The sequence below is a fragment of the Haliotis rufescens genome, unplaced genomic scaffold (genome assembly GCF_023055435.1).
Source record: "Haliotis rufescens isolate VD_foot unplaced genomic scaffold, xgHalRufe1.0.p SCAF_76, whole genome shotgun sequence".
Taxonomy (NCBI): domain Eukaryota; kingdom Metazoa; phylum Mollusca; class Gastropoda; order Lepetellida; family Haliotidae; genus Haliotis; species Haliotis rufescens.
This window is the reverse complement of record NW_025964368.1, coordinates 996,085-1,018,116: the sequence shown is the minus strand read 5'-3', so window position 1 is coordinate 1,018,116 and position 22,032 is coordinate 996,085. Positions and strand designations below refer to the sequence as shown.

At 40.1% G+C, this 22,032-nt stretch overlaps 1 protein-coding gene across 3 annotated transcripts in view; it reads right to left on the bottom strand.

Moving 5' to 3' along the window:
- Positions 1–2,889: 2,889 nt before the first annotated feature.
- LOC124133131 overlaps positions 2,890–22,032 on the bottom strand; it is a 124,055-nt gene continuing 104,912 nt past the window's right edge. Inside the window, exons 8-21 of one of the 3 annotated variants that reach the window (XM_048388671.1) lie at positions 21,156–21,200; positions 19,987–20,130; positions 19,348–19,440; positions 18,433–18,573; positions 16,034–16,094; positions 15,035–15,183; positions 12,092–12,109; positions 10,662–10,742; positions 8,050–8,242; positions 6,770–6,912; positions 6,392–6,507; positions 5,493–5,639; positions 4,834–4,933; positions 2,890–4,300 (exon numbers count right to left, since the gene is read on the bottom strand). In XM_048388671.1, the coding sequence (XP_048244628.1) occupies positions 4,148–4,300; positions 4,834–4,933; positions 5,493–5,639; positions 6,392–6,507; positions 6,770–6,912; positions 8,050–8,242; positions 10,662–10,742; positions 12,092–12,109; positions 15,035–15,183; positions 16,034–16,094; positions 18,433–18,573; positions 19,348–19,440; positions 19,987–20,130; positions 21,156–21,200 (1,584 nt within the window). In that variant the 3' untranslated portion in view covers positions 2,890–4,147. The remainder of the gene's footprint in view (positions 4,301–4,833; positions 4,934–5,492; positions 5,640–6,391; positions 6,508–6,769; positions 6,913–8,049; positions 8,243–10,661; positions 10,743–12,091; positions 12,110–15,034; positions 15,184–16,033; positions 16,095–18,432; positions 18,574–19,347; positions 19,441–19,986; positions 20,131–21,155; positions 21,201–22,032) is intronic. The other 2 variants (XM_048388672.1, XM_048388673.1) reach the window with 2 other exon arrangements.

Sequence of the window (22,032 nt, the reverse complement as noted above, 5' to 3'; positions counted from 1 at the left end):
AGTATTGTTTAAAGAAACTTATTACAAGATGCAATTATTTCATGAAGTACAATAAAATCTACATGATATGTAAAGCACATGGAATCTACTCAAAGAGCTCTTTTAATTAGTCTATTATCTTATTAAATATTCTATTAAAAAAAGCAACTCTCTCCGAGTTACATTTACGGACCCTGTCATGAAAACGATCATACAATGCCACACTTGAACACAATGTACTCATATACGGTAATATCTTCATGACAACTGCCATACATGTCAAAGTCAGTACCACAAATACATTCTCAGCTGTTGTTTTGATGTAGAAGAAACGTCAATAAAGGAATCGTGTAAAACTTATTAACATTGCTGATTAGATCATAAATGCAAGCGTAATAATATCCGATAATACCAGGGCAGTATTGCATGATAAACTGATCTAGACACTTCTCTACCTACCTAACACTTATCTATAACACGCAAAAGTAGTTAAAGAACATACCTTCAGCAACCCATGCTTGCCGTAAAAGGTGACTATACTTATCGTAAAAGGCGACTAACGGGATCGGGTGGTCAGGCTCGCTGACTTGGTTGATAGATGTCATCGATCCAAATTGCGTGGATCGATGCTCATGATATCAATCACTGGATTGTCTGGTCTAGACTCGATTATTTACAGACCGCCATCATATAGCTGGAATATTGCTGAGTGCGGCGTTAAACAACAAACCAACCAACTAAAGAACATACCATTCCTTCATATTACTAGAATGAAGAATCAGGTGTCCTTTAACCTATGAGTAGTACATTAATTCTACTCTAGGAATATCAGCAGCAAATGTCGGAATTAGAATGATTTTCACTTGGAAATGAGTGAGTCTGGTTTAACATCACTTTGAATAGCATCCCACTCATTGTGGCTTTTCTGCTTCATGTCCAAAGTGATGCAGGTCTCGGACATTTACCACTTTGGTGAAACCCACAAGCACGGTATGGTGCTGACAAAGCTAGAAACATAATTAGGGTGATTCTGTTATTTGAACATACAAATGGTTCGGAGTGAGTGAGTTTGGTTTTACGCTGCTTTTAGCAATATTCCAGCAATATCATGGCGGGGGACACCAGAAATGGGCTTCACACATTGTACCCATGTTGGGATTCGAACCCGGGTCTTCGGCGCAAATGGTTCGAAGGAACCGAAGTCTTGTTCATGTAAGCAAACACTTTAACTACAGTGCACCCTTACCGTGGTGACAGAATTCTGTTTTACAACACAGCAATCTTAACCCATCAGTAGCTACAGGAATGAAGTCGTAACTAAATGGTAGCTCATTCCTCCTCATATTATGTACTGTGATGTTATAGACAAAAATAATGACATAAATAACATTTATGTTTTTTGTTAACAAGAGTAATGAAGGGACGTTGAAACTTCAACTGTTAGTAGAATCTAGTAAACACAAAATAAGATTGCAACCACATGATGAACTTCAGATACTTTGTAGAAAGAAATGCCATGCTATAATCCCTAATTCTGATTTACAGAATGCCTTGATAATGGCGTCTTTTGTAACGTGTGTGAAGAATATAATCGTAACATCAGTGTTCCAAAATCAATTTAAACTTGGTGAGTCAAAATAAAACTGAAGCACATTCCATTGACAAAGGAAGACAAAATAGAACCACTGAAAGAAATACATCCTCCCAAGCTCCCCTCATTACCTGTATGTACCCACAGAGAGACAACAACATTCAATGAACAAATAAAAACACAAATACACACACAACGCTCTTTGATTATGTACAGAGAGGAAGTACATCGAGATGAACTGACAAATGTATGCAATAAAAGTCTCCCACACAGCATGAACACAGCCTCATACTTAGCATCTTGGCTCATCATCATCATCATCATCATCATCATCACAACCATCATCACCATCATCAGTCAAAATTCATCATCATCATCATAAAAATAAAAAAATAATTAGGCCATTAATATTTGGCATATTTCCACACCACACAAGGGCATATTTGTAGGAATTGAAGCTAAGCGACTCCAAGTCAATGGTGATCTTTGATACAAACCAGAGAACATGTGATGAAAATCTGACACCTTGCCCGCCTGACCAATTTGAGTGAGTGTACATAGTTTTATGCAAGTAACACAGATTTCAACAGTATTTCAGTCATTCTAGCCATGTGAGCTACTCTGGGATCAAAGCCCAAAGTGAAATTCATGAGCAGTGATATGGTGCTGACAAACCAAGCATAATAGTATGCGTTAGGGATTCGAACTCATGGATCCTGACAACTAAGGGAGACAACTCTGTACAGTCAATTGCAGGACCTTAAACTGCAGAACCACCTGTGCCATCAGGTATGAGCATGAAAACACAGGAAAATCTATAACTCAATATGGGAAGGCATGGTAGAATATGATTAAAAATCTGCCTTCAACTCACCATCTTCCCGAGGCAAGAGAGTTAACTGACTTTAAAAGTCCAGTTTCCACCCTTGCCGAACAAGGCTAGAATAACTGGGCTCGATCGTAGCGCCACCAGTGGCTATTACTAATCATGTCCCTTCTAAGCCTCTCCTATGGACCAATCAGATTCCACCTGTCGTATCACTTGCGTTTGTTTCACTCAAAATGGTGGCGCCCAGTCAGGACGATCTGATCGATAATCGAGATCTTTATTGTGATAAAACGGGTCTTACATCACGAAATGCATTGAATCACGTCAGCGCCTTGATTAAAAACATGAAAAGATTTGGAAAATATCTGCTGATAACAAGTTAGCGGTGCACATGCTTTGCAAATCCTGCAATCGACCGAAATCTGCACGACAGTTTACGAACCGGATTTCGATTTCGGTGCGTGATTTTTATTGGACTATGCATAGACTCATTAGTCCATCCAAAACGTAACTCCATAATACCAGCCTAGTTCGGCAAGGGTGGAAACTGGACTTTTATATCCAGTTAACTCTTTTGCCTCGGGAAGATGTCAACTCACACATTAACGCTTCAACTAATACCAGTTGTGCAACAAGAGAGGAAGTCAGTGTTGGAATCATTTTTGTTAGGCCTTGTTACTTTCCATCCATCTGAAGGATTTATCCCATTACAGTCATCGCGTCACTGTTTAGTCACATCAATTATTTACACATAAAATGGAGACCTACAATGTACAAAATACTTGTCCATGGCAAGGAAAATGAAAACCGCTAAGATCAGTTTCAAAGTAAACATGTTAGTTTGACACTATTATCCACACAATGACGTGGGAAACAAACCTAAACATATCACAAGCTGACACACGGCCCGCTGGGCTATCTAACACACACTTTCATCTTACTACACTCCCTTGTGTCTGTACATACATACACACAACAGGGCTGTCACTGTTTGGAAATTTGAGTATCCTCATATATATCAATTAATGCTGCATACTATTACAGACAATTTTTCAAAATATATGATGAAATTCAGTCTTGTGAAGGAGCTGTGCGGCACTTTATACTCAAACTAGTGACAAGGTGTCAATGTTAATCTTAAGGTGCATGCGTTTTGATCCGCACTGTTGTACATTGTGTATCACTTGAATACATTATCGGAGACTTATCCTTTTAAGCCCTTACAGAAAACAGAAAACCTGTATCAATTTTCTCATATATATTTATCTAGCTAGCTATTTCATTTAGATACTAGCTTCTCATTGGCTAAGGAGAATGGTTGACAACTAATATATACTGATGTTTCAATGCCCAATGGCAGCCCTAGTGTGCATATACATATACACATGTATACATACTAAACTCACTGTTGTACACGTCATTCTGTGTATACATAAATACAATCCAATAGTATTTGTTAAATAAATTACAGAATTGTACAATTATTTTGATATACACATGTATATGAAACAGAAACTGTCCGTCTGCTCATCCATGAACTGGAATGTTCCATGTATTTGAGGGGTGTAAGGTTGTACAGATCCACAGGAATATTCCATATATCCGAGGGGTGTAAGGTTGGTTGTACAGACTCGCAACCTAACAAGAATAATCCATAAATCTTCGGGGTGTCATGCTGTACACATCCAAGACCTTATAAGGATTATTTCATGTATCCCAATTAAGGAAGTCATGATGTTATTACGATGCTAAGACGATGGAGCATTCCACTTTCTGAAAGCCTTGACACCGTGGTCCCGCCACTCATCTCGAGATATACACATGTGTTCAAACTCCGCCATCCCAGCCACTGCACACGCTCCTACATAAGCCGCATGGTAACGCTGAGGTGCCGCGTGGACCTGTCAACGAGATAAGGAGACATAGAAACATGTCCTGAAGGACAAAATCAAAATAAATTTTAATCAAAGACACTTGTATAGATTGTAAGTAGTCTGTACCACAGTACCGAACCGCATTATGTTCCCTTTCGCCCATCATTGTGCTACGATTGCCCAAAATAAAGCAAGTCTAGATTTTCCTCAGGTTCTGAATCACTCATCTTACTGGGGCTCCTTTTCAATTTAAATGCAGTTGTTTGTGTTAAAATGCAGTTGTTTGTGTTAAAATGCAGTTGTTTGTGTTTAAATGCAGTTGTTTGTGTTAAAATGCAGTTGTTTGTGTTTAAATGCAGTTGTTTGTGTTAAAATGCAGTTGTTTGTGTTTAAATGCAGTTGTTTGTGTTTAAATGCAGTTGAAACTAAACATTAGTCCAGACTGTAAGCAAAAGGAAAATGTAGATATAGGTCAAAGGGAGACAACTCTTCAGGGAGTACTCAGATTTAGCTAACATTGGTACATGAGGTCAAGATGACGTTGAGGCTACACGACCCACCTCTACGGGAACACTAGGTGGCGCTAGTTTCATCAGCTCGTGTTGAAGTCTGTCCACAAATCCTGGCATCATTGTGACTCCACCACTCAGGTAGACAGCCCTGAAATAACAACACGAAGTAGTGCCCAGTGAACAAGGTATTTTCTCCTTAACTCCCGACACAACACACTGTACAGAACCAGGACACATTCCACCATCAGTGGCAGGGAAGTCTGGGGGTGCAAATAGATACCTGAAACATGTCCCCACATAGATACATTCCTGTCCAGCCTGGGTGTCATGGGCAGGAAATTGTTGGAACATTGCTGGCAGTGGAGTGAATCTAACACTCTCACAATAACAAATGCTTTCAGGTGGCCTGTGTACGTCAGTGGACAGTGGTCAACTCACCTGAACAATTACCTGTCACTGTCCATCAACTCACCTGAACATGCACCTGCGACTGTCCATCAACTCACCTGAACATGTACCTGCGACTGTCCAACTCACCTGAACATGCGCCTGTAACAGTCCATCAACTCACCTGAATATTCACCTGTAACAGTCCATCACCTCACCTGAACATGCACCTACGACTGTCCATCACCTCACCTGAACATGCACCTGCGACTGTCCATCAACTCACCTGAACATGCGCCTGCGACTGTCCATCAACTCACCTGAACATGCGCCTGCGACTGTCCATGGGACACGCCTGGATGGCCTGGAACACCAGCTTGTGGAGATTGGGGAAGTCCATCTCCCACATGTCTGTGTCAAACAGCCCCTCCGGACTCCGGAACCGACTCTCGTCATGGGTCACACTCCTTGTGAACAGGAAACAAAGATTTGTTAGTTGACGTAATCCACATTTCACATTTGTCAGAACAACTGTTCCAGTGTTCCAAGGGGAAAGCACTCCGGAGTTGTGTAAAATAGTGTAACAAATCTCGAGTGCAACAAATATATACAATAAATGACTGCTGTCTGTAAATTATCGAGTCTGGACCAGACAATCCAGTGATTGACATCATGCTCTTCAATCCATGTAAAAGGGATTCAATGACATGCATCAACCAAGTCAGCGAGCCTGACCACCCCATCCCGCTAGTCGCATCTTAATATGACAACAAAAGTCACCTTTTACGTCAAGCAGGGATTGCTGAAGACCTTTTCTAACCTGGATCTTCATGGGCATAGATCTATAGTTACATACATGGTTTCAGTAGTATAACTCAGGAATAGATAGAATATAACAGTTATATGATAAACTAAATCTGTCAAGAAAAGCTGCAGGCAAATCTCTGCAGCTGCAAAGTAAACATGTTTTCTTATGAGTAGCCTCAAATCATGACTGACTGAGTGAGTGAGTTGGGTTTTACACCACCTTTTTTGCAATATTCAAGCAATATCATGGTGGGGGACACAGGAAATGGGCTTCACACATTGTACCCATGTGGGGAATCGGTGTGACGAGTGAACATTTTAACCACTGGACTACCCCACTGACCATTTCAATCATGAGGAATTTTGATGACAAGTTGGCAAAAACTTTTTTCAATCAGCTGATTTTTCTCACTTGTAAGCTTCTGGTGGCAGGTTGAAGTTGTCGAGGCTGACGGTGGACTTGATGGAGTCTGGGGACATCTTGCAGCGCTGGACCTCCTCTTTGTAGTTCTGGGGCACATAGCAGCTCTGGGGGCACAAGGCAAGAAGATATATACATGGTGTAGGACATTGAAAATAATCTGAATGCACATTTCAATAAATGGTCCTGTTTTCAATCAAGTAAGGTTGAGGATATTAGGATTAATACTCCTGAATGAGAAATCAACTGAACAACATCAAGCGGTCTGTTCGAAAATAAGAATATTTATCCTTCCCATTTTTTTCCAAAATTTGGCATGTTATTGCTTTGAGACCGAACTCATCTCCATCTCGTCTGACCTTGACCTACCTTCTCCATCACGTATCTGACGAGGAGCTTCTCTACTGACGAGGAGAACTTGTAGTTGTCAGCCAGGAGGGAGAGCAGCAATGTGTCCTGAACCTTCTGGGCTCCGTACGGGAGGCGGGCCATCCCACCCTCGATGACAAAACCTGGGAGACAGGTCAAGCATTATCAACCATTGCTATATCTACAACTGTTATCAACCACTGATATATACCATTTTCAACCATTGTTATCAACCATTGTTATCTGCAACTGTTATCAACCATTGATGTATACCATTTTCAACCATTGTTATCAACCATTGATATCTATCATTTTCAACCATTGTTATCTGCAACTGTTATAAACCATTATCAACCATTGTTATCAACCATTGATATCTATCATTTTCAACCATTGTTATCTGCAACTGTTATAAACCATTTTCAACCATTGTTATCAACCATTGTTATCCATTACTATTATCAACCATTGTTATCAACCATTGATATTTACCATGGATACCTACCATTATCAACCATTGTTACCAACCTTTATTAACCATTGGTATCAGCAATGTTCTCTGTGACTGTTAACTATGATTATTATAAACAATTGTTATCTACCATTGTTATGAAACATTGTTATTAACATAACCCGTGAATGCATGGCTGAATTATGTCATTATCAATGCGGTATAATCAAAGAGAGACAATAGTGAGTGAGTGAGTTGGGTTTCACGCCGCTTTTAACAGTATTCCAGTTATATCACGGCGTGTCAGCTTAATGTAGGAGGAAAGCCCGAAGTGATGCAGGTTTCAGACGTTTACCACTTCGGTGAAACCAACGAGCACAGGTATGGTGCTGACAAACCTAGAAACATAATCGGGGCGAACCAGCATTCGAACCCACAATCATAGGTTTCTGGCGTGCCCAAGGGACGCCAACTCTGCACAGCGAATCGCCGCGCCTAAGACGACTGGACCACCCGTACCCCCAAGAGAGACAATAACTGCTTTCATGTACTACATACTTCAGCTTTACAGGCAATAAGGTTTCAGAAGAGATGTTGCAGAAATTCATGGAAAAAATGTAAAAGTGCCAGAACATGTGTGCAGGAACCTTTTAGTGAACTGAAGAGAGAATCATACTGGTAGTTACGTCAGTGAACCAGGGGACTTAACTCTGCAAGGCACACATCTAATGTCTTCGTTTATTAATTTAATTTATCTGTAGGAACTTGACACAAGCCTTCAATAATGACCTGATACCAGAAACGGAAGTATTTGGTTCATGAACTTTACCATCGAATATGGGCAAGATCTCGATCCTCTCCCCGATGTCGACGATGATGCCGGACGTGGCGTTGTAGGAGTAGAGGGAGAGAAGTGACTGCTGCACCATGCACACCCCTGCCACCTGGTGGCGAGACATCAGCAGCTCCATCAGACTCTTCCGCAGGTTGTCCCCAAGACTCTGGGGGGTGCTGATCATCACCTGCACATACAATATGAGTCAGTGAGTAGGTGGGTGGATGGATGTGAGAATTAAAGGACGGGAAGATTGATGGATTGATCGATGGGAGGTTGGAAGGATTGGAGGATGGATGGTGGATGGGAGGATTGAAGGACGGGAAGATTGATGGATTGATCGATGGGAGGTTGGAAGGATTGGAGGATGGATGGTGGATGGGAGGATTGAAGGACAGAAAGATTGATAGATTGATCGATGGGAGGTTGGAAGGATGGGAGGATGGATGGGTGGATGGGAGGATTGAAGGACAGAAAGATTGATGGATTGATTGATGGGAGGTTGGAAGGATGGGAGGATGGATGGGTGGATTGAAGGATGGGAAGATTGATGGATTGATCGATGGGAGGTTGGAAGGATGGGAGGATGGATGGGTGGATGGGAGGATTGAAGGACGGGAAGATTGATGGATTGATCGATGGGAGGTTGGAAGGATGGGAGGATGGATGGTGGATGGGAGGATTGAAGGACGGGAAGATTGATGGTTTGATCGATGGGAGGTTGGAAGGATGGGAGGATGGATGGGTGGATGGGAGGATTGAAGGACGGGAAGATTGATGGATTGATCGATGGGAGGTGAAGGATGGGAGGATGGATGGGTGGATGGGAGGATTGAAGGCGGGAAGATTGATGGATTGATCGATGGGAGGTTGGAAGGATGGGAGGATGGATGGGTGGATGGGAGGATTGAAGGACGGGAAGATTGATGGATTGATCGATGGGAGGTTGGAAGGATGGGAGGATGGATGGGAGGATGGGTGGGTGGATGGGAGGATTAAAGGACGGGAAGATTGATGGATTGATGGTTTGATCGATGGGAGGTTAGAAGGATGGGAGGATGGATTGATGAGATAATTGATGAATGGGAGGATAGAAGGATCGATGAGTTGATGGATGATGGATGATGGATGGATGTCTGGAAGATAAATGATTTGGTGGATGGAAGGATGGGGGTATGGATGGATTGAACAATTGTAAGATTGATGGATGGGTGGATGGGTGATTGATGGATGGGAGGATTGATGGATGGGTGGATGGGAGGATGGGCGAGTGCCCAGTACATGAAGCATCAGTTACACTTGGGTGGCTCAGAGGTCTAGGGTGCTGCAACTCACTGTCCCACATCAGTCGACTTGTTCCATCTGGCACACCTCATGAGCAGCCGTGAAGCACAGAGGATCTGGTCTGCCCAACATGGCTGCCACAGCGGCCATATTGAAAATCAGATTCCAACCTCTTGAACAAACTGGGTTGTCATGACTGGTGGCAGACAACAAGCATGTCGACTTTCTCATGACAAACTGTTCATGACAAATACCTCATTTCACTATAAGTCAGTTGAGCTTCCAAATGGAACATGTGCTGATTGTCTTTGTCATCAGGTACTTGGGGACAATAAAAAGATGTGTTTGGTACTGATAGGGATGAAAATCTAATAACTATGTTATTATGGCCTAGAGCCAAATAACTTTAACCAGATTTCCAGCACATTTCATTGCCGATGCCACGTTGTCTTGTCCACCTCACGCATTATGTAAATTACTCTCTGCATCACACAGCAGAAAAACACAACAAAACCAAGAACACAAATGTTGTATTGGACCCAGCATGTTTAATTATTTATCAGAACCTCTCAGAAAAAATATTCCCCTCAAAGGAATAGCATGATTAAATTGAGAAATTACACTTGCTTGAAGGTCAACATGACACATGATCAAGAAGGATTTTGAAAGCCTTTGACCTTGTCTCTAAAGTGATTTTAACGCTTGTAATATTTATAGTCAGAGTGGGGCTTTAAGTTATAGGAATGTTTAACGCTAAGATAATTGTGACAATCAGTCTTGTGATAATAACAGGAAAGTACAAAAAGAATTGTGGTGGCTCGTGGTGCCATGCACAGGTCACAGGTCACAGGTCACAGGTCACAGTTTCTAGGGTTTCAGTCCCGGAGAAACACGTGGTATATGCGCTGTAACTTTGTTTGAAAGATGTCACTGTTCACAAAACAAAGGGTACCCTTGACAGATCAAACAAAAGGCAGCAAAGAGGGTTTGGGTGATCCTGGCACAGTCAGGCTGGTTAGGCTCATCATCAGCTCAGGGCCCTTGCCCCCTCTACATACAGACCAGGCAGCGAATGGGACTTCTCGCAGGAAGCGCTGCCTGATCGAAACCCTCCCAGAACTCTTCTACATATTCTGGGTTGTACCATGGATGGACCTCTGTGTCAAAACCACAACCACAGCGAAGATGTTAATAAAAGGATCAAGCCACGCCATAATGTCGCTTAAGAAAATGTGTTTGTGCCAAAGATGGGCATCCACTGACAATGTGTTGGACAGTCTCATTAAATTTAATTATGATGATTTTTATTACAATCGCCTCACCATATACTGCGAGGGGTTGACCCCCAGGTCTCTGAAAATCTTATCGAACACAGCTGGCATCTGCTTGCTGTCGATGTTAAACTGAAATAATAACCAAAATCTGAATACATGTATCCACATAAAAAAAAATCAAAATATTTTTGTTGGTAATTTTTAAAAAACGTTTACAAATTACCTTTAAAATATGTATGCCACAATATCAGGTATAATTATCAACATTTACATGTAATATAACATTGATTATGATGATACATAGTTACATAGTGAGACATTCACTGAAGAAGCAAACACCCCTCCCAACAAGGAGTGATGCAGCGATGAAGCTATGCCAAATAAGGAGCATGAATATATAGCATGAATATATGACGGAAGCAAGGCATGCCACTTCAATGATATGGAAATATAATGAAATTAATGTAAAATGATATGACAAGGTTGAGCGGAAGATCTTCGAACTTATATATTGATGATTTGAAGAAATTGACAGAGAATAATCTCCACCACACTTGCGCCATACGGAAATAACAATGCTTACATTACACTCATGGCAGAAAATACCTGTATTCCTGGAGTGGGTTTTATGTCATTTCTGAGCATCACAGCATCTACATCCTAAAGGAAGAACCATCGAAGGTAGGGCTGGGACGGGTAACTCAGGTACTTGGGTCCGGTGGGTCCTGAGTAGGACCCGGGTACCCACAGGACTACCTAGACCCGTGGTTAGACACGTGATATATTGTTTAATGACAATGGTTACTCTACAAGTATAGCTTATGGTCCCATTTCTTTCTCACTACGCAAGCATTCGGTCTGACTTTTATATGTTCAAGTAAAGATAAAGCGTCTATCAACTTCAGTGTACGCATGATCAAATTGTTTTATACATGTGTCTAAATAATTTTTGCCAGGGCTGTGGTAAAACAATTCCCATTCGGACATTTTGATCCTAATTCTTGAAACCTATAAGTGGTACCCGGGTAGGGACGGGTAATAGGGTGTCGGATACCCAAGTAGTAAATTTGGACTTGTCCCAGCCCTAATCGAAGGAATATTTGTATTCTGTAGGGGTTTTCTTCTCTCAAAATTGAAATGTCTGATTCAAGGTTATAACAAAATGAAGACAAATTAGTTTAGAAAGCTGACATCCGATTGGCTTAAGGACCATGAGTCCTTCATTTAGGCTGGCCAAGTTTGCATGGTTTCATCAGCTGCGACCTGTGAAAGGGGGTCGTGAGATCATCAGTCAGAGAGATATCGTATCGGAGCTGAGGATTTTAATGATATCGTTCATGACGCCAGGTATATAATCTGCCAGGAGGTAACCGAAGCTACTGCCTGCTCAAAGAGGTGACGGAGGTGTTCTGGTGTGAAATAATGAGAAAAGTCTTATCATTGCACGGCGCCGAGAGCCTGCATGTCATGCAACTTACAGGGAGAATACAGTGATCCTAGAAAGAAAACACAGAAACAAACAAGTCAACAACAAGAACACTCAGAAACAAACAGCTACAACACTACACATTGCCTTGTCTTCGGTACCCACATCACTGATGAGGCTAGACCATTATAACTTCCTGCTTACTTCAATAAAAAAATGATTTTCAAAGTGTTTGATACATGTGACCCACCAGGACAAAAGGGACATTATGGGTGCTGAGATGCAGTTGTGCCGACGTCATAAAGAAAGATGTCTGACGTCACCTTACTTCCGTATAAATTGCCATATGTGCGAACTACACAAAAATATCTTGTTTTTCTCTCATTTGTTCTTAATGTTGATTCATTGTTTAACACAGCACTCAGCAATATTCCAGCTATATGACGGCGGTCTGTAAATAATCGAGTCTGGACCAGACAATCCAGTGATGGACATCATGAGCATCGATCCATGCAATTGCGATACGATGACATGCATCAACCAAGTCAGCAAGCCGGACCACCCGATCCCGTTAGTCGCCTTTTACGACAAGCATAGTCGCCTTTTACGGCAGGCATGGGTTGCTGAAGACCTAACATACCCCGGATCGTCACGGATCAGTTCTTAATGTAATAAAAACAGTATTTCAAAACATGGCAGCATACATGTCTTCTTTCAATTCATCAGACATTACTGATACATCTCAAAACAGCAATCATGATAAAAACAATTATAAGTCCGAAAACGGAACTTCACAGACAATGAGTCCAAATGGTTGATGCCATGCATCTCTGTAATAAATATTGACTGTAGCATATGAATTGTTTTTGTTTTTTCGTGGTACTAAGATGCTGTAGTTCTGCAATAAAATAAGAAGTCAAAATGTCATGTTTTACACCCATAAGGTCCCTTATGTCAAGGTTGGTCACATATGCTGTTTTTTAAACAAATACTTCCTTGTAATCTATATTTCAAAATTTTTGAGGGGGAGAAATTAATCCCAAATCAACCATGACAACATCTTTTAAATTTTGAATGACAAAGACAATTTGGAAAACAAGAAATTAAACTGGTCTGGCCCAAACAATATAAATAGATATCAATTATGACCTGATAATGAATGTTACAATGTATTAACATCGGAACTGTTCTTAGTCCTTCATCATCAATTTATTATACTCATTATCTCAAAATATTATTTTTTTTATATAAAACATACATGTTTCTATATATTAATCTGATTGAACAAATGCACATAACATATGAATTAAATGTTTCAACTTAATACATGTTTATTCTATAAGCAATAATCAACATTCTTTTAATCCAACTTGATAGATGTTAGTGCATTATTCCCCTTTTTCCCATTTTGTGAATTATCCTAACTTGTGCTTGAGAAGAAGAATTTGTGCTTTTCACCTGTTTTCCATATTATAAAATTAAAATCCAATGCAGAAATATTATATTACTAAGTGTGTTCAAGACAAGACAATGACCATGTTATACTCAGAGGTAAAACCTGAAGCATTATAATCTTTCATTGGTTAAACTTTCAAAAAGACTCTTATAAGAAAAAACAAAACAGTCTTGATCAATGGAACAGATTATGACAGTCTGTCAAACTGTAACATGAATCTGTTGTACATGAACCATTTTAATGAATTTCAGTTTTAAAATAAACCAATTTATAATTTTTATAATTTTTGTTTCTTTAAAGATATTCAAGAGTTTTATGCATATTTCTCAAATGAAGTTAAAGAATACCAGATTGTTTCATATGACTATAGTTAATCATGTGATGACAGAGTAGCTATAGTCACATGGAAAAAACCGAGTGTTTTTTAACTTCTTTATATTCATAATGCCACATTTCAGATTCTACCTCAGTGATAAATATGTGAAAAACTATAAATAAGATTGAAAACTTTGCAACAACAGATCATGCAAATGAAATGAAAAATAATGGTGCAACTTGTGTTGATGTAGAGTAATTGTTTTTTTATGATGAGGACAATACAAATGCAGGTGTAGAATTAAATACCAAACTGCATGTTATTATCGATAAAGCGTGATGAATATGAGGAATGCAGTATATGAATAACATAGCCTTCTGGGTGATATTAGTATATCCTGTGATATATATCCTAAATGCTAAATATATTAGTGCTAAATGCAGGCACCTTTAGTACAGCGGCATTATTGCTGGCCAATTACACAAGTTCTCAGATATAAGCCTGTATCCAACATACAATTATCTAATGGAGAACACATAACGAACTACGAGGTAGGGTAGGATCCAAGTAGCTGATGACCATCACAAAAGCCAAGTAAAAAAGAGATCTGGTGGGTCGTCATACCCTGATAAAGTCTTTTGTTGCTCATGCTATCAATCACTGGTTTACCTGACTCAGGTATGATCATTTACATGATGCTATTATAGGTACAATATTGCTGACTGGTGTAAAATAACATTCACTCACTAACTCAAAAGGCTATTAATTTTTCTCTAACAACCATTACCTAAACCCACTGGGCTTACTTCCGAGATAGTTCACAATTCAGGATGTGCAGTTAGTATATTGGCCCATTGTTAGTTCATAAATAGATATCATATATTGCATTTAATGTTTTTATCTTATTGTATACTGTATTTAACATTGCATCAAATAAATAAAAAATGATTTTCATTTTAATGTATCTTTTTTTCATATAGATGTCACATCTATGACTTACAAATTAGACAGGGATATAAAAAAAAGAAAAAAAAGAAAAGAAAAAAGATAAGAAGGATAAAGTCCAAACTATTTTGGTGCAAAGAGAAATCTTAATCCTTCACCACAGCTGTTGCCTGACTGTGCAACAACACTACTGTTGACATCTAGACCCGCCCCTCCCTGCCCCGCCCTGCCCCTCCCAACTAGCCTCCTAAATGACCACACCCACTACCCACACCCACCTTGTCTACTTTGTTGGAAGGGCTGATGGGGTGAGAGAGGACGGACTCGAGTCGGACACTCGGCTTGTAGGCGTCACTTCCAACAACCAGCTCATCGGTTGTTTTGTGGACTGCAACAACACTTGGGAAGAACAACGCTGGCATGGTTGCTGGTGAAGAGAAACAGGAACTCATTTTCCATGGGAAAAATTTGAGGAAATTAAAATCAATGGTTTTTAGTCTGTTGGTGGAATTGTAAATACAGAAATCAAATACATAAATATATTACTTTGCTGTCATCTGAAGTCAGTAATAAAACCTGTTAAGCACAACGATATCAACTTGTGTTTAAAGTGGGGCTGTCAGTGTGAATAAATGTTAACATCAAACTATACTTCCTACAACACACATGCTAATAATTATAATACTCACAACAACTTAAAGAACCCCCGATTTTTATATTTTATGATATTTACGACTCGAAAACACACATGGGTTAACGTCTTTATCACATATCCTTAAAATAATGAATGTTTAATATGTAATTTTACTGAATAAATTTTTATATTTTATGATATTTACGACTCGAAAACACACATGGGTTAACGTCTTTATCACATATCCTTAAAATAATGAATGTTTAATATGTAATTACACTGAATAAAAGTAAACCACCCAATTTTAACCATATGGTGCCCAATGACTTGCAGCCATGTTATGATATTTTGATAGTTATAATATATATTTACAATAAGAAAACACACACGACTAATAATATCTCGAACTAGCAGTTTGGTGTGTTAAACAGCTTCACAGTGCATATTCATTTGAAGTTTAAGAAATGTAGAGAATTGAAGAAAGATGTATGAGTTATCTCCCCTGGTATGCTGGGCCGAGTTCCTGCTGGTGAAGTTGGTCATCTATTGTCACTGCAACATTTATCATCTTCAAACAATGTGCATAAATAGTTTTTGGATAAAGAACATAAATAAATAACATGAATTATGAATGTATACCAACCTTGATCACCAAGTATGCCTGCTCGCACTGATGTGCTGCCAAGATCGATGATCACAACATTCTGTCAACAAATACAAGATAGAAATGGGATTAAAGAAATGAAGAAATCAAGTTAAATGACACCAGTGATACAGACATTACTCCAACCAGATTGTTTGAAAGATCAACCTTTCATTTAAGAATTCAAAATACTTCCTGTTTATGGATTTACACAAACTGTGCACGGTTTTTATATTCATATCCCCATAATTGCAATAACATACTGAATTAATTAATTAATAATGCACAACAATGAACCCAAGCCTCAGCCATTTCATTATCACCCAATCAAGAAACAGTATTCCGTTAGTGGGTGTGGCCTACCTAATTTGTTTTTGGTTTATCCATTAGCCAATCAACTGCCAGGGAATCACTTGCAAATTATTTCATTTTCATTTTAAAATGACACTTTAATTTGCATGCAATTCTTTATTTACAAACACAACAAAGATCTTATCTCAATTATGGAATAGCAAAGAAATAAACTTCAGCATGTATACACAATGCCTCATCCTCATTAAAACTGGATAAGCGACTACAACTTTTAACATTCAGCTTTTACACAAGAATTCCAGAATTATTATGTTTGTTTGTTTAACGCTGCACTCAGCAATATTCAAGCTATATGACAGCACTCTGTAAATAATCGAGTCTTGACTAGACAATCCAGTGATTGACATCATGAGCATCGATCGACGCAATTGGGAAACGATGACATGCATCAACCAAGTCAGTGAGCCTGACCACCTGATCCCGTTAGTCGCCTCTTATGACAAGCATGGGCTGCTGAAGATGAATTCCAAAGCAGATCTTCAGAATTCCAGAGAGAATAGATGCAAGGCTGAAGGAGACAAACTCCTCTATGAACAAGCAGGATCTCTCCATGCCTAAAGGTTCTGTAGCAGGGGAACAAACACTATATACTACGGGGAAATATTGCACAAGTTCATATTGCTTAAACATGCTACACACAGAACTGGTACATTTTCAAGGTAAAGATCATGCACACTTTTCAAGACTAAAAGTAAGAGTGAAATCCAGGGCCTTTTCGTGCCTATGCAAACCTTGCTAAAAAACAGAGTATATCGACTTTGTCGCCAGTCGTATTTCTTGATGACCATGCACAATTTCACAAAATTAACAAAAACTTGAAGTGCTAAATTACTTACAGCATACCAAGCTTACAGATATCCGGACCCAATTGCACAAAGCAATCTTAGCGCTAAGACTATCTTAAGCCTATGTTAAAGAATGGGAGGAACGATGATCTTAGGGCTAAGATCGCTTTGTGCAAGTGGGTCCTGGTCACCACATTGTACAGACATATATGTGTGCATATATAAAAGATGGTCCAAGCAAATGACTTTCAAGTCATAAAACAATCAGTGTCATCAAATCACTTTTCTTTCAAATTTACATTTGGCATAAGTCCACACAGATTTTAACAATGTTCAATTAAAAGTTACCTATTTTCCTAAATTATTCAAGGCTCCAGATGTCTCATTTCACAGCCATTCCAAGTTGTTTCCAAATACCCCGAAATTCATTCAATTTTCAAGCTTGTGCAACAACATTCAATGAAAACCTGCCCACATGCACTGCATCATTATCAACTAAGCAGCACGCTTGGGACCACATGCCAGCAAGTTTGGGACCATGATGCCAGCAAGCATGGGACCACATGCCAGCAAGCTTGGGACCATATGCCAGCAAGTTTGGGACCATGATGCCAGCAAGTTTGGGACCACATGCCAGCAAGCTTGGGACCATCATGCCAGCATGCTTGGGACCACCATGCCAGCAAGCTTGGGACCACCATGCCAGCAAGTTTAGGACCATGATGCCAGCCGATTGGGACCACATGCCAGCAAGCTTGGGACCATGATGCCAGCACGCTTGGGACCACATGCCAGCAAGCTTGGGACCATGATGCCAGCAAGCTTGGGACCACCATGCCAGCAAGTTTGGGACCATGATGCCAGCATGCTTGGGACCACATGCCAGCAAGTTTGGGACCATGATGCCAGCATGCTTGGGACCACATGCCAGCAAGTTTGGGACCATGATGCCAGCAAGCTTGGGACCACATGCCAGCAAGTTTGGGACCATGATGCCAGCAAGCTTTGGACCACCATGCCAGCAAGCTTGTGACTACCATGCCAGCAAACTTTGGACCACCATGCCAGCAATCTTGGGACCACTATGCCAGCAATCTTGGGACCACCATGCAAGGGACCACCATGCCAGCAAGCTTGGGACCACCATGCAAGGGACCACCATGCCAGCAAGCTTATAGTGACAAAATGATTACCCTTAACCCGAGACAACAGTAATGTGAGTGGTATATGTGGGGTGGCCACCTTCTGAGGATGGGGGTTCGCTCTCAGGGCGGGGCGGATGTAGTTGGCCTTGGTATTGTCGGCTGTCTGAGATTCCAGCGCCAACTTCCACTGCCCGTGTTCACGCTCCGTGGGACAGCGCACCATCAGGAACTTGCCTCTCTGTATCAGGAAAACAGAAGTGTTACTGTATCATCTTAACATTTGTGAGGAATTAACCTTTTGCCAACTATTTATCTTTGCAAAATACAATTTAGAATTATTTAAAAAACAATTATGATCAGTATCATTGAATGAAGTCATAATTGTCATAATCAATCAATGAAATTGAAAAAAATTAAATACATGATATCTTTGATACACTTTTTCCGATTGACAAAGAAATTTACATTTCACGAATTCTCATCATAAAATAATGTTAACAGGTTATTCAATATTTAATCATCAAACAACAAACTGATTCTTCAATCAATTAAAAAAAAATTCTGATCCGTAACAAAGAAAGGTGATTAAATGTGTAACCTTCAAGCAATCACATTAAAATACACTACTCAAAAGAAGTTTAAGAACACCAACTGTTTTTACATATTTCTATAGTTAATAAAAAAAATGGGACTTCCTTACTTCTTTTGAGTTTGTTTGTTGTTTAACGCTGTACTCAGCAATATTCCAGCTAAATGATGGCGGTCTGTAAATAATCAAGTCTGGACCAGACAAGCCAGTGATTGACATCATGACCATCAATTTACGCAATTGGGATACGATGATATGCATCAACCAAGTCAGCGAGCCTGACCACCCAATCCCGTTAGTTGCCTTTTACGACAAGCATAGTCGCCTTTTACGTCAAGCATGGGTTGCTGAAGTCCTATTCTACCCCGGATCTTCACGGGTTACATCTTTTGTGTAGTGTAGATTATCAAACCTAGCACCTACTCCATCATCGATCCCGAGGATTCTGTTGCTCATGTCGTCTATCCGACCCCCCATCAGCTGGACGGTGTCGCTCGGCTTGTCCCGGTTACTGGACTGTGGGAACAACATGAAACAGGTAACAGGCAGCTCGGGTGGTATACTCCCCAGGGAGCTGAGAATGCTGAGAAATGTACACTGATCCGTTGACCAGAGTAATATCTGTATATCTCATGTACATTTGTTTTGTGACATTGGTGCTATACATTATAATTTTGTGCTATACAAATTGTACAAACTTGTATAACACACTGAGACATTATTTCCTATATTTTAAGAGTGAGAGAGTTAGTATGGTTTTACGCTGCTTTTTGCAATATTCCAGCAATATCATGGCGGGGTACACCGGAAATGGGCTTCACACATTGTACCCATGAGGGGAATCGAACCCGGGCCTTCAGCATGACGAGCGAACACTTTAACCGCTAGGCTACCCGACCACCCCTACATTTTCAGAGGAACAGTAGATCATTCCGAAACCTGTTAGGATTAAGACAGAAAAAGTGCTTTTTGAACATTTGTTGACGCAAAACGAGCCTATTTGTCAAGTTTCAATTACAACTAGCAGCATTTGTCCTCAACCCCAGTTGATGTCACTCCTACCTCATAGTAGTACAGCCAGCCATCAACAGCCTTGAAGAACCTCCTCTTCCACGTCTTCAGCAGCGTCGACTTCTTCTTGTTCATGGGCAACTTCTCCATGTAGCCCTCCATGGCGATGAACTGGTGAGAGATGTCCTCGGCATTCTGCAATACAATTATGAAAGGAATCAGCAGTGAATGTCTTTGGTTGGTTGGTTGGTTGGTTGGTTGGTTGGTTGTTGAACGCCACACTCAGCAATATTCCAGCTATATGACGGCGCTCTGTAAATAATCGAGTTTGGACCAGCCAATCCAGTGATTGATATCATGAGCATCAATCCACACATTTGGGATCGATGACATGCATCAACCAAGTCAGCGAGTCTGACCACCCGATCCCGTTAGTCGCCTTTTAAGACAAGCATAGTCACCTTTTACGGCAAGCATGGGTTGCTGAAGACCTATTCTACCCCGGAATCTTCACGGGTCGAATGTCTTTGGTTGTGGAGTACATTTATTGTACACAGAAATGAGGCACTTCCCCCCCACATATACTTTAGATTATCTCCCCTTGACCATTGCAAATCTGTGAAGTGAACTGGTACGCTATGAGAGGATCCTCTTTTTGTGTTTGATTTATGAAATATTATGTCTATTTTCATCTGTTAACACAAACATTGATACATGTAAAAAATCTCATTAGATATATATATATAGAGTCATAAATATCTCTTAATAGTAACATAAATTGTATAGAAAACTGGAATATGTTAGAATATCTCTTAGAACTAAAATAGATACTAAAACTAAAATTAATAATAATATTTTGAAATTGATATATAGGTATATAATGGCTACAAAACTCTTATTTGAAATATGACTTCGTTTAATAACTTCTAATCAGAAATTCAATTTAAATTTTGTCAGCAACAGTGAGTGAGTTGCAGCAATATTTCAGCAATACCAAGCTGGTTGCCAGGCAGGGTGACAACAAGTACCATTTCTTAACGTCTTTTTAGGTATGATGAGGCTGAGGATCCAACCACCGACCTTCCACTCTCCAGGCAGACAATCTATCCACTTGGCCACAGAGGCAGTCATTCAACAATAATTTAAAACAAGTTAAATCCACAATGCCACACCAGACAAGTTGTGTAACTGAACAAGCCTAATACCCATGGTCTACTCACATCTTCCATCAGCCGGACCGAATACACCTCCTTCAACAACAGACTCTGTGAACAGAAAGACCACAGTATAAACATCTCCCTCAAACACAAACATGGACAACATACTGATATTCTGGTGCAGAGTTGGTTGGTTGGTTTGTTGTTTAACGCCGCACTCAGCAATATTCCAGCTATATGATGGCGGTCTGTAATTAATCGAGTCTGGACCAGACAATCCAATGATTGATATCATGAGCATTGATCCACACAATTGGGATTGATGACATGCATCAACCAAGTCAGCAAGCCTGACCACCCGATCCCGTTAGTCGCCTTTAACAACAAGCATAGTCACATTTTACGGCAAGCATGGGTTGCTGAAGACCTATTCTACCCCGGAATCTTCAAGGGTCGAGAGTGAAATATATTTTATAGCTATAACTTGCTACAAACAAAAAGCAATATCATCCCAGCTGATCAACATCAATCTATGTCTGTACTCTACATGAGTCTGATAGTACATGCATTTCAAAGTCAACTCATTTAGATATTATGTTAATCAATCTTAATCTAGCATGCAGGGCAAAGTACATAATCATAATATCAAGAACCCAATAAATTACTCATATTACCGTATTCGTTGTATTAAGTGCCCCGGACAAAATTCTAGACCAATCTGTATAAACATCTCATTCGTACACAAACATGGACAACATACTGATATTTTGGTGCAGAGAGTGAAATATATTTTATAGCTATAACTTGCTACAAACAAAAAGCAGTGACCAATATCATCACAGCTGATCAACATCTATCTATGTCTGTACTCTACAGGGGGCACGGGTGGCCCAGTTGTCTAAGGCGCCGCGATTCGCTGTTCAGAGTTGCGTCCCTTGGA